Source organism: Rhynchophorus ferrugineus, unplaced genomic scaffold (genome assembly GCF_030347505.1).
Source record: "Rhynchophorus ferrugineus isolate W39M unplaced genomic scaffold, kcgeb_rfMv2 rfM2, whole genome shotgun sequence".
In the NCBI taxonomy this organism is placed as follows: Eukaryota; Metazoa; Arthropoda; class Insecta; order Coleoptera; family Curculionidae; genus Rhynchophorus; species Rhynchophorus ferrugineus.
In genome coordinates this window covers 52,828,870-52,843,250 of record NW_027472581.1, presented here as the reverse complement: position 1 = coordinate 52,843,250, position 14,381 = coordinate 52,828,870, and the positions used below count along the sequence as shown (strand labels likewise).

General features: G+C 31.0%; 1 protein-coding gene across 3 annotated transcripts in view; it reads right to left on the bottom strand.

Annotated features, from left to right (window-relative positions):
• Window positions 1-280: 280 nt before the first annotated feature.
• The window catches only part of GABA-B-R1 (gamma-aminobutyric acid type B receptor subunit 1), a 596,854-nt gene continuing 582,753 nt past the window's right edge, over window positions 281-14,381 (bottom strand). The window contains exons 13-16 of one of the 3 annotated variants that reach the window (XM_076396068.1): window positions 6,631-6,855; window positions 5,953-6,090; window positions 5,793-5,889; window positions 281-2,868 (exon numbers count right to left, since the gene is read on the bottom strand). In XM_076396068.1, the coding sequence (XP_076252183.1) occupies window positions 2,846-2,868; window positions 5,793-5,889; window positions 5,953-6,090; window positions 6,631-6,855 (483 nt within the window). In that variant the 3' untranslated portion in view covers window positions 281-2,845. Of the gene's footprint in view, window positions 2,869-5,525; window positions 5,890-5,952; window positions 6,091-6,630; window positions 6,856-14,381 lie in introns of those variants that run through there. The other 2 variants (XM_076396067.1, XM_076396066.1) reach the window with 2 other exon arrangements.

The window sequence follows — 14,381 nt, the reverse complement described above, 5'->3', positions numbered from 1 at the left end:
ACTATAAAATATATTGAAAATCTATTAATTTTGGAGAAAAGTATTTTTAAGATAATGTGGCGAATGCACTGGAAACACTCGAAAAATTGTTTGTTGAAAAAACGATGTGACTAGTGATAGTTTGTATTAATTCTTACGTGTTATAATATATATAATAATTAACTTCAGAGATACTTTTAACATTAGTCCATATTAGTATAGTTATTATCTACACATAAGAATTAGTTTTTTAAGCAAGCAAGCAAGGATGTAAAAATATGTAGGAAAATAAAACAATAAATCGATTTTGTTTGAAATTTAATTCGACATAAAGGATAAGATAGCTGATTGGGTTTGAACACATATTTGGACAGTAAAACTGCTGCTTAGTGTAGGTACTAGTCAATACTGGTAATCGTATTTAAAAAGGTACTCCTCAATTACGAATCAAATTTTTATTTTCAGTTGTGAAGTCGGTTAATTTTTACAATTCCTACAAAATCCTTACCTTATTTTGAGCCTCAATAAGGTAAGAATTGCTCTTTTATTCGTTAATGTTTAAATTAATTAACATTAAATATTTTAGTTTTAGTAGTACCTCCACCATAATATATCCAAAAAAATATACGTTTTATTTTTGTGATATTCACCTTGGTGGTGATATTACTATAACAGTTAATAACAAGTTTTGTTTAATTTGGGTTTTTATATAATTTTAAGGAAATTAAAACAGACGAAACTTAGAACATAGTTTGTTTGTTTTTACGAACTAACACATTTATATTTAAGTAGATATATTGCTAAACATTAATTCTGTTTCACAACTATTTTAACAATATTTAGATCTATTGCAAAAACTTTACAAAAGGATAACAATTAATATATTCTCTATACATTCTCTTGTGAGTTGTTTGATTATGTTTAACGGTTATCCTTGTACGCCTTGTTACCTATGAACCTCTCACAATAGAATATACGAGAAAATTTATTTAGGTTTTAACTTCTCCTAGGCGATACAACATCCATGTCATTCGTTTATCTATATAAAAGGCGCTCTTATTCGACTGGAATATATCTTCAGTTTAACATAGACCTGAAAAAATATCCCGTCGAGCTAATGCTACAACAATGAAAGAGTTCACTCCTTATTTTCGAGATTAATTGGAACGTGAGGACTGTGATATGTGATAAACTCCTTCATTGGTGTTAGAAAAAAGTCAGTTGTCAGTTCTTTCAGTTAACATTTTTTTTGCGGTTTTCTTTTGAACAAATATGACTCGTTAAAACGAATAAACATAAATCCGATCTCGTTATAACATATTTCATCATCGAGCTGTAACTTGACTAAAAAATTATTTAGTCTCACCATTAAAATATCTTTCAATTTTGTTATGAATTTATAAATTAGACAATTGTTGTTCGAACTTAATAACATTGTAGCAAATATTAAAGTATATTGTAGACAAAACAAAGGTATGCTAATTGTTAAACTTTATAAACAATTCCAGCTTTTCGATTATTTTTAATACTCCTAATATTATCTAAGCTTTAAAAGTACTTTGTGTAGTTTTCCTCAGTTAATTCAAATTTAAAGCAGTTTAAGTTGATAACAAAATCAAAAATTAATTATAATAGAATTATTCTACTTGCATGCTTGCATTCTGACTATTCTATTTCATTCTATCACATTGAAAGTTTAGAATTTTTTCATTATTTACCTAATTAAATTCTTGTTTATTTAAGTTTTATGTACGAACAAATGGAAACGAACGTTAAAATAAATGTGGTTTTTCTATTTACACGAAATTAATTGGATTTTTATTTGCCTTTAAGACATTTTTTGTACAAAAATGCCTGAAATGCACTGTGTCTTTTAAACGATAATTTATTTTCTATGTTATCACTAACACTTGAGCCTTGTCTTCATTAATTTAACTATAATATGAAGAGATAACAATATTTGTTTTGGTATCACACAATCATTTACTTAAATTTGATTTGATTTATATTTGGCTTGCAATTTGATTACTTTATATTGTGTTGACTTCTTGTTGTATCTGTTATAGCGAATGATTTTTCGTTGTAAACTTCGATATGTATGGAAATGTTATAGAATCGTTAAGCGATATTCAAGCAAAATATAAATCAAAGAAATGTTTTTAAATTTACAAATATCGGTTACATGAATAGGATGTCATTTATTCCTTAAGTTAAATTAATTACAGATATAGCACGTCATATATTTCCATATTTTTATGAATTTTTTTTGTTTCTTTTTATTACTGAAGAATTGTATGTAATAAATATGTTATTTTGACAAAGACACCTCGTTTTCAATATTATACTATTTTATATAGGGAACTATTATAATAGTAGTATGACTATTAGTTTATTGATGCGATAGCAATATTATATAATATTTCATTTCGAATATTTCATTTTCTTTGTTTTTAAAAAGTTTTTCAATAATAAAGTTATTCAATAATAAATATATATTTGATATTTGTAAAATTTAAAATCATTTATTCAGTTTTAAGCTGTTTCTCTCAAATATATGGAACTTATATAAAATAATGTTGCCCTCATAACAAAACTATTTGTAATTATCGAGTATGAACGAAACATTTCGACAATGGAAAAGGCGACTTTCGTACCGTGCACGTGAAAAATGCTCTTCCAGTTGTTCTGCGTGTTCCTTTCGTTCGCTGATACCCACAACCAGGCACACAGGCACACAAAGTACTTGATAAAAAAGTGAAAAGTGCTCTATATCCTAAAACGGTGACGGTCTAACTAATTCGAGATACCGACTGGATCCGCAGGAACAAGATGGGCAGCTTGGCTCCAGAACGGTTTCGTAGACAGGTTAAATTCTTTCGTCTTTCGTATCTGTCAAAAAGAAAAATACCTCACTCCCAAAATCTACAATTAGAAGAAAGAAAACCACTAGTACATCTCGTTACAACATAAATAATGTTTTGATTGTTTTCTTTCAAATAAATATATATTCAATTTTTGACATATCACATAATTGTTAATCTGCTATTATTACGGAGCATTTTTGACGACATTAATGTTTTAGAGCACCTTGAGGCTAAATAAACAAGCAATATATGGTACACAAAAACAGTATGGATTTATCATCATATCAGGCAGCAATATCGACCAAATATGTATTTTATGTACGAATGATTTTCTGAAGAAAGATAAACTAAATGCCGTATTGGATATTGTCGGTGTAACAGTAAAAACAATATATTTGTACCTTTTTAGTATAAGTAAGTACTTCCAAGTATATTGCAATGCTATGGAAATAACATACTAAGAAAAAACACTTCAAATCAAGTGTAAACAGTGTTGTTGGCTAATGACAAAACTGAAAAAAATAATTTTAATTCACAAATGGCATAATATGCACGTTACGGAACTTAACGTATGCACTCTGATGAGATAATATGCAAGGAATCACAGGAATTTTATATTTTATAATTATGAGATATATGAATAACTTATCTTTATAGGAGGACAGACGATTATAATTGTAAGGTATATCATCATGCTCACTTGCTATCACTGCCCAAAAGGTGTTACATTTTGTGAATGGTTTTATTATAAGGTTAATTTAGATATATTATTATTAATTTTTAATAGTTTTCAAATACCGAAAGATGAATCAGTCTTTACAGCTACTTCTTTAAGTCAGATGCATGCTATTCATGTATTTATAATGAGAATTGAATTAAATTGAAATTGAAATTAATATTATCTGCAAAGAATAAGTGCGATTTTTAACAATCCATATATCAGAAATTGAATATACTTTATACATTTAGTCATTAAAATTCAAAATTTTGGGAGAGGATGATATTTTTCTTTGTACTTTTTATGTTATAACGAGATATATACCTATATTTTCAATTAAATTCTAGTACTACTATTTTAAAGTATTAATACAAATATTTTATATATTTTATAAGAACTATATTATAGATTTCCTAATTGTAGTGCTTGATTATTTAAATTAGAAGTTCCCAATTATTGGATGTTAATTTAACTAAAGGTAATTAGTGTGATCTTTTAGTACCTACCTTGATAAAACAGTTTGTTTTAACATTATTAATAACGCGCATCTTATTACGTATAAATATTCATAGAAAATATTATAGGTAATTATATTTTGATTTTGTATTATTTGAAATAATTCGTTAATTATATAACATTTTACTAATTATTTATCATAATTCATTGTTGTATTAGGACTATTAACTTGCCATTATGATAACTGTGATATATTGCTTGCTACCATTCTATACGAATCAATATCTAATAACAGGTTTCAGTTAAATATCTTAAAAATTAATATTAGAAATATCAGTCAAAAGATTTAATGGTTAGGGCCTTTTAAAACTGAATGTTCCTTTACGTGCTGACTACGTATGATATACGAACTGAGCTAGCGTGGGACTGCTTAATATGGATCTATCAATCTGTGCAATAAAATCGGAAACAGCCATCGTAATTTTGAAAAAAGAACGACAAAATGCCGGAAACGAGAGTGTTCGTATCCACTGGTATATTTTACGACAGCCCGTTCAGTTGACTGGCGACGAACATTGACGTAATTCGTTGGATCAGCTCGTAAAAAACAGTTTAAAAACAAATTAAAACTTTGCTTTGTTGGAATGTTTACCTAGATCTTCGGTTCGGTGTCTATTCCCAACTTGATAAAGTTGTTCTATGTCTAAGCAAAGATGTAGACATACTGGATATACTATTTAAGGAATGGTGCACAGATTTTGCTGAACATTCTTTCAAAATTTCTCTTTAATATGATTGGTGAAACATTTTGGAATAAGTTATTAGAAATAAGAGATTTCATTTACAAATTTTTTAATAGAGATTGAAGCATTAGTTATCTGATACATTAGAGGCTAAAATATGTTTCATTAATTTAAATCATTAATTACGCCCATAATTCTAAAAAATCCAGTGTTATATGATAATTTACAGATTAGATTTCACTACAACGAATATAATAACCGGAAGAGACTGCTACATCGATTTTAGCCAATTTATACAAGCAACACTGAGTGGTAGAAAATGTAAGAAATGGTGTAAATTGGATATAAAAAGATATTCATAGATAAAAACCATTAATCTGGGGTAAAGTTATTTTATAAAATATTATGTATACATATATATATAGGGATAATTGACTATATATCATTTGGGTTTGAAACATCTACTGTGCGTATGTTAAATATATGTACATCAATAGTGGTAAAACGAATATAATTATTTAGAGGCGATATTTAAAGTAAACGGGAACACTAATTGTAAATATTTAAACTCGTTGGTGTCCATTAAGTTTCGATACAGGGTGAATTTTAAATATAATTTATTTAACTTGATTAACATTTATGAATTTATTAAATGATAAATATAATTTATATTTGATTTAAACTGCGTATTGTATGGAAATATCTTTAAAAAATATTACATCGATAAATATTTTGAATATTTTGATTACTTTTGTGATGTTAATGAAATTAATTTCAGACATATGCTAACAAAATGTGCATTACTCTATGTATATATTCATAGTTTGAAGATAAAATTATATTGTCGCATAGTTTTAAAATATTTAGTGCCGATGAAAGAATTATAGTTAATTTATAGATAACTGTCGCTGAATTCTATATCAGATTGACTGCACCTAGACGATCTGGTGTACAGAGATACGCAACCGCCGAAAGCGGAGTCCGACGTACCCGCATCTGTGATGAAGTCGGCAACAATGAGAGTGTCCTTACCTTGGGTGAGAACACCTGAGTTAGCAGCCAGGGCTTTGCCTGCCTCTTTCTCTTTATCCTCAATCTTCTCACGAATTGCTTTGATTTTTTCTTCTTTCTGCGAAGTAAAAAAATTAATAATATTTTACGAATCTAATAAATAAACAAATTCGTTAGTTACTTGTGCTATAAGTCGTTGTAGTTCTTCATTATCACTTAACAACTTTTGATACTTTTCTTCGTCTTCTTTAGATGGACGCTCATCAGGATTGTACTTGCTTTCTGCTTTATCAGTCGACTTGCTAACTACCGCGATTACCTAAAATGGTGACATATTAAACATTCTATATGTTTGAACTCGTCGAAAATTAGGGAGAACTATTGTTATAACAACCGTCCCGGCGATATTACCAAAATGCAAAAATAATTGGAGTTTGGAAGTTTTATATTCGAGGCTCTTTATTCTTCTATTATATTCGAATTAATATTGTTTTAATCTAGGTTACTGTTTACTTGTATTCTCCTAATGTTGTCATAATTAGGCAATGTATTTTTTATTCATTGATTGTTTATTTATTAAAATGTGCAGCACTGTTTTTTATTGGAGCATAAATTGATTTTGGGAACATTAAAGTTAATATAAGCGAGAAGGCGTTGCTTATATTAAATTTCATCGTAACCTTAGTAACTATAACTTAGCTAGCATCATGCTACCAAGGAGCTAAATGTAATTTAATAAAATATAATTAAGTATAACATTTAATTTAATAAGGTACTAAATATAGTGTTTGAGCGTTATTATTTATTTACTTTTAATATATTGAATTGAAGTTTTACAAATACTGTTATTAACACTTACCTTAGGTAAAAATATGAGAGCCATACACAGGAAGCAGCAAAAAGTAATAGCGATCGAAACAAAAGCGAAGCTAGCATCCTGCTGGCTAGTAATGACCAGTGACACCGGCACTGTAATTAGGCACATGATCACCACGTTGTAAATGGTCAGTGCCACGTATTGTGAGTCGTTTATTTGTTTTACTTTCAGCGATCTGGTTTCATAAGCGAGAAATAATCCGAAAGACTGAAACAGAAATAGAAATGTTAGTAAAGTGAAACATCACACATGTAATTTATGTTTTTAACCTTTAATTTAAAAATACAATAACTATCTTTAACTTAACCTTTATTTAATCTAGAATTAGAATGTATAATGCCTAAAATTTTCCAAAAAAAAAACGATTCTTTCTTGTTCTTTTATGAAGAGACATGTGTTGGCGAGTCATCATAGAATAACAAAAAGCTATTCTGGTCTTTCAATGATGTATATTTTTAATGTATAAGTTATTAGTGAATAGCATTAACAAACAATATAAGCACCTTATTTTCATTATAAAATATAAAGTCTATTAATGTTTGGATATACATTCGCTGTATTTTAAGTAGCAGAAGTATAGAAGCAGCTTCTAATGCTGAATGCGTGTATTATGTTGTTTCTAATTACTTAATTTCTGTAAATTGTAGCCCACTGATCTTTTTTCATGGCTGTGGGTATATGACCTTTGCATAGGATTATGCGATGATAAGGACCCCATGAAGGGGTATAGCCGCTATTAAAAACATCTTTTTAATTCTTTAGGATAGATTGATATCCGTTCAGTTATTACTTTATTTTTTTAATCTTAAATGTGCTCTACTTATTGTATAATAAGCATTACTTGCGTACGCTCGTATGATATATTTTACGTTTTTTTCAATATTTACTTCTGTGTTGATCTCCCATGATTTGTTTTTTAGATGTCGTTATATTTCATCACTTCTGTTCTCTTAAGTTTGTTCTTTGTTTTATTGTTTTTCCTGATTTTATTCTTGTTTTTAATCTTTATCTTTAAAACCTATTGGTTTCTTCTGCCTTGTTTAGTATATTCTGTAACTACTTTTTTCTTTATATTTTACTTTTACATTTTAATTTATTTGTTTTTTAATATTTTTGGTAGGTTTTGTGGGTACTTTTTTTTCTCTCATTTTGTTTCCCGCTTTTAATTAATTAATAATTTTAAAAATAATTATAACGCAATAATCAAGAAGCGCACATTGATTTCTAATAATTATTAAAGAATTAAGAATTATTGAACTGGTTTAAAATACGTGCATAATATGAAGCGATGGACAAACGCAATAATCAAGAAGCGCACATTGATTTCTAATAATTATTAAAGAATTAAGAATTATTGAACTGGTTTAAAATACGTGCATAATATGAAGCGATGGACAAAGGTAAGAATTTTACATGAAAAGTCTTGTCCAAATACCTCGTGCATAACTAACGAAAATAAATTTTGTAATTTAATTTAATACCAAACCCTGCAATAGGCACTTTAAAGGCAGCCCTTAAATATTACCTTATGTAGCTAAAGTAGCTACAATGTAAAGTTAAAATAATATTTCATTGATAATGAATCCTTCGTAGAATTGTGTTGATAGAACTGTAATAGTGGATTCTTGGTAGAACTGAAACCCATATATGCACGATTTTGAAGATAATTCTTTAGCTTTGATATACTAACTTCCACCTGTGTGTGTTGTTCATATTCTATAATTATATGTATTCAACGTAGTATAATTCCAATCCAATTTCCAAAGCCTAACCCTTTAATAGAGCCTTTTAAAATTAAAGTTATTTCAGAGATACAGCTGTTTTAGGGACGCAGAATCTGAAACGGCTTGGCCGAAACTGATAGAACAATATACGATCTAGGATATAGGATCTTCCCTCCACCCGAATTTGTGTTTCTTCGTAAAGTCTTTAGCAATAAAATATATATTTTGAAATACAGTAATCCAAAAAACTACTTTTACAAGAGAATTAGCACCAAAATCCACCGACTGTTGCCGAAAATAATTTCGATAGAGTATTGTAGTGTTTTCGACGGATTTAAATTTTCTCAACACGCTTATAGTGAAATAGGTTTTAAAATTGCATTCTAATGCAGCAGCGAAAATATACAACATATACACCATCACCTCAATTCGTCAACAAAGCCTATGAAATAAATCAAAAAATCCTATTTGATAGAGAGTTTAATAAGGAATAGGAAGGTTTAATACGAAGGAAGGTTTTTCTAAGGAATAAATATCTTCCGTAGTTTGATAAATATTTGTTACTTTCGAAAACTTGCAAAAAAAGATGACAGAGGGATTGGCAAAGGTGAGCGGAAAGTTACTGACAAAATCGTCATTAAATTATCTTTACACTATAAATTAGGACAGGGAAACTGGCACTACAGAAATCAAGGCCTTCATATCTTAATCCTTCCAGAAAAAACAACTCAGCTTAAGTGCTTCTGAAAATGCGCTTGTTCGCAAGATGGTGGACATTCAGGGAGCTTAGCACCGCGTCACCGCTAACCTCCCCTTTTCCAGGCTGAAACGATCTCATCCGTCGCTGCCCCCATACGACAGCATCCAATCGTGTGTTAACTTAAGTTCGCTAGTCTATAGTTAGTTTCACTATTTGTTTTTTTGCCGGGTTCTCGTGCCCAATGACGGCTGTTCGGTTAGCCATACCTCTAAATTTAATTAAGTAGCAGTAGCGACCCACAGGGGTCAGCTGTGAGGCGGTCTCAATATAGTGTATCGGTAAACCCAGAAGCCTTCTCACATTACCCGGTCCAATTTGTCACTTCAGGGCAAGTTTCTGCGCCCAGGTATGCGTGATGCATTTCACCGCCTGGTTTTAGGCGATTCTTCAGCATTCAGGTTCTACTGACGAAATCGAAAACGCAGTTTGGGCTATTTTCTATCACAACAGTTCCTCAAATAACAATCCACAACAGAAATGCAACTTGGTCCAGAGAGTTAGTAAAAATGGTAAAAAGCTGTAGTTGGCTTCCTTTTTCAAGGTAGTCGATGAAAATAATTCCACGTGCATCCCAAAATACAGACGCCATAACCTTGCCAACCGACTGTTGCGTTTTCCCACGCTTTGAAGCGGGTTCATCATGTGCAGTCCACTCAGATGATTGTTGATTGGACATCGGACTAAAATGATGGAGCCATGTTTCATCCATTCGATATCGACGCAAGAACTCGGGTTTATTGCGCTTGATCATCTTCAAACACTTCTCCGAATAATCAACTCGTCGTTATTTTTGGTCAAAAGTGAGCTCGCGCGGCACCACTTTGCACAGAGCTTTCTCATACCCAAACATTCATGAATGATATGATGTACACGTTCAGTTGATATATTTAGAGTGTCTGCTAATTCATTCAATTTCAATTTACGGTCATTCAAAATCATTTTGTGGATTTTTTAATATTCTCGCAGGTAACAACCTCTTTTGGGCGTCCACTGCGTTCACCGTCTTCGGTGCTCATTTCACCACGTCTAAACTTAGCATACTAATCCTCAATGGTTGGTTTTTCTGGGGCAGTGTCCAGAAACTCGGCATCAAGCCAAGTTTTTGTTTCAACTGTATTTTTTCCCTTCAAAAGGCCGATATCTTATCAACACACGAAATTCATTTTTATCCATTTTTTTCACAATAACAAAAGTTGCTTCACTCAAAATGCTATAATTCACAAACTAATGATCCGACAGCTGTCAAATTTATACACGCATCTTTTCAGTATTAAGGCTAACTAAAAAACATATGTATTTAATTCTAGTAGAGCCATCTATGTATCAGGCCGTTAAAGTACCATTGTAAGGCTTAGACTGCGCGTGACATTACTTGAAACTTTAAACGGATTTTTCTCGAAACCAATTTTTTCGGGACCGTTGACATCAAAACTTCTACTAAACCGATTTACTTGAAGTTTGATGTGAGCCTTCTCCATATATTCTTCATATATACAAGACGTAATTTGACGAAACAAATTTTGTTTGTCTTATTTTTAGTTTGTATGATAGCAGCACTTATTCGAATTGAGAATTTTCTTTTTTCAGATTTCAGATTACCGGGAAGGTGTTAATGAGGGCGTGTCATTTTTTGAGACTTTCTTATTTCGTCAGCCAAAAAACTTTTTGATTTTCAATGTTTTCTTCTTTAATGTATTTTTTAAATATTAATAAGTTGTTTGTTTGTTATATTACTTGAAACATAACCTAAAATAATACACATTTATAAATTTTTAACTTGGTTTTAACTGGCGAATACTACATTTAACCTTAGTAAATTTACATCAAATTACTTAATAGGGAAGACAAGAAGCTTTGAATAGACAGGCAAAAATTAATTGATTTGGTATTTTAACAAAATGCAGTTTAAAAAAAGTGGATTATTTTTTCTTGATTGTAGATTTGTATTTATACAAATTGTGGTCAAATATTTAAATGATTTCTCCCTCTTTTTCGAAAGTTTTCAACTAAATCACAATAGAAAACAAGATTAAATTATTCTGTCCATTTTTCCACCCTTTTGTTTTCCAATCGAAAGTAGATTGAATCCTCCTCGGCTTGTTTCAATAGTGAAGTAAAAAAAAACCTTAACCGTGTAGGTGTAAAAGTCGAACCTTTTCCTACTCGCCGTCGGTCTTTTGTTTCTTTTCGATTCTCCCGACATTCCCTCTCGGGCAATAAGTTGTGGCTTGGGCCCCCCATCGAAAATCCGATTGCCATCGGATTTAGTTAATTAGATCATTATCGAAGGTGGAACAGTCGGGAAATCCGAGGGTTTTTCCCTGAAGAACGGACAGAACCGAGCTTAATCGCTGGCGGAGATAGAAGGATATGGGGCAAAATAAAAGTTTAACTGTCATTGGGGGACAACAGAAACAGGCTTTTATTGTCATTGAGGTCTTAAATAATTAGTACTGCTTAGATTGTTTAATTAGTTTGTTGCGGATACTGGATTCTATTTTATCGATAGGTGACAGAATTGGTAACACCACTAATTTTTTGTTTATTTTATTGCTTTTTATGTATCTTTAATATTTATTGTTTTGTTATTTGTTATGTGATCATAAAATAGCAAGACTGTTTAAATAAAACAAGTTGTTTAAAATTTCCTTCCAAGCGACGATATGGCATTGTTTTTCCAGGCCTCAACATATTCGTTCATTTGGGTGTCCTACCGGCCTATAAGTTTATTACCGATAATCTCGAAAGTTTTTGAGAACCTATACCTAAAAAAGTTAAACTATGTAATACGAAATTATACTAGAACATCAGTTTAGGTTTCCCAATAAGCCTGAAACTATAAAACAAGTGCATAGACTTGTAAATAAAATAAATGTGGACCTAAATGCCAAAAGATATTGTTCGTCTGCTTTCCTAAACGTATCTTAGGCTTTTGACAAAGTATGGCATACGGGCTTGCAGTTAAATTAAAGCAACTTCTCCCTCTTTTGGGCTATCAGTTACTAAAATTGTGTCTCACTGATAGACATTTTACTGTAAAATAAAGCAATGAACATATCAAATTACATGCAATATCTTCAGGAGTTCCTCAAGGTAGTGTACTAGGTCTATTACTATATTTTCTATATACAGCCGATCTGTCCACCACAAAAATAACTACTGTGGCAACACACGCAGACGACACAGCAATCTTAGCATCGCATAAAGATCCAGTCATAGCATCAATGAACCTACAAGCCCACTTGGAGCAAATACAACTGTGGTTGAAGATATGGCGCATTAAAGCCAATGAAACAAAATCCACCCATATTACCTCTCCACCCATATCCACCCATATTACCATAACTTTTACCTCGAGTAAAAGAACATGTCCACCAGGAAATATCAAACATTGTCAACTCCTCCAAGCAGCGGATGTTAAATATATTGGTATGCATTCAGATAGAAGAAGATGCACGCCAAACATAGAAGAAGAACATACTCGCCAAACGAAAACAACTCGGACTTAAATTATATCAAATGTATTAGCGTCCGGTGATGCAAATTCAAGTTATCATTAAATAATAAGGTATTGCTGTATGAGTCTATAGTTAAGCCTATTTGGTCATATGGAATCCAACTATGGGGTACCGCTAGCAAATTTAATATATCCATTATTCAACAGTTCCAAAATAAAGTGTTGCGTGCCATTATTGATGCTCCGTACTATGTTTCAAATAATGTAATACAATGCGGTATTCCTCTAGAACCCATAACGAGTGTAATTTAATGTGTTTGTGTGAAGTGCTTCGAAAGAGTGTCAGTGCATCCCGATGTACTCGCTAGCCAGCTGAATATGCGATGTGATTGTGAAGTGCCTAGACTAACACGTTTAAGACGATCTGATCTGATTATTGGATATATATGGAATAAGCTATAGAATAAGATTAATTAATTAAGATAGTATTTTACACAGGAGATCCCTTAATGATGTGATTTTCGACATGGTATATACAATATAAGTATAAGAAATATTTATTGCCTACTGGGCAAATTGTGAAACCACTAAGAGTAATAAAAAATTTTGATTGTAACATCAATTTACTTGAATTATGCCCCTAAATGTTAGTTGGCACTGTATGCAGATATGATTGTACTCAGAATTCCTGAGATGAATATATTAAACATATAAACGAAGCATAACATACAAAAATAATACAGCTGTTTGAATTAGTTCAAAATAATCATAATGAATACATCATGACTTATACGTTTTGCTATTTGTTCATTACACTGGTATTTCTAGTAACATTGGTTTCGTTAGATTATTAAGAGTTGTAGAAAAGAATAATCTGTCACAGGTTTTCTTTAAGTAATTTTGCCGTATTGCTTTATGAGAGCTGAAATTTAAACGGTAGAAATAAGTTACAAAATATACCTAAAATAAAGGTTCGGTATTTAAATATAAAGAAATCGAAAATAGATTATGTTTGTAAGCATCGTTATATTGAAATTCATGTGGGTCAAGGCTATGAATATCTGAGATTTTTTTTCTATAGAAGAGATGTAAAGTTTCAATCTTTGATATACATTGCTGACTTTGGACTTCAGATTTGCGAAAAAATGTTTGATGTGTGTCTGTACGCTGTTACTGTTAACACATTAGGATAATGACAGAAAATTATTCAACCTGATTAAAGAAGATGTATTACATCTGTATCGCATCAATTTGAAATAGCTTGTCAATTACTCGAATCATATCTTTCCGAAGGGACATTTTGTGTTTCGTATGAAGGGGCATTTTCAACATTTAAACCTATTTCGGCTGGAGCTGTGCATCATGGAGTCTTGGGGCCAATACTGTATCTAGTCTATACTGCTGATATTGTAATAATAAAATATACTATCTTTAGACCATTTGACGATGACACATTAATTATGGATAACTATATATCTCTGGATAGAGCGAAATAAAAGTATACATGACAGTCAACAATATCCACAAATGGGCTAGAAACTGAAAAATAGAGTTTAATGGCTCAAAACCTATCCATGCGAATTTTGCGAAATAGTAAACACTTAGTTATACCATTTGACGGCTGCCCAGTTCCTCAAGCAGAATTAGCAAAATACTTCGGCATGCATGTGGATGGCAGGTTAAATTAAAAGTACCATGTTAGACAACAAATTCCTTCGATTAATTATCAATCGTCTTGACTACGTAATCAATGAAGAAATTCATGATGACCTCGAAGTTAAAAGTATTTATC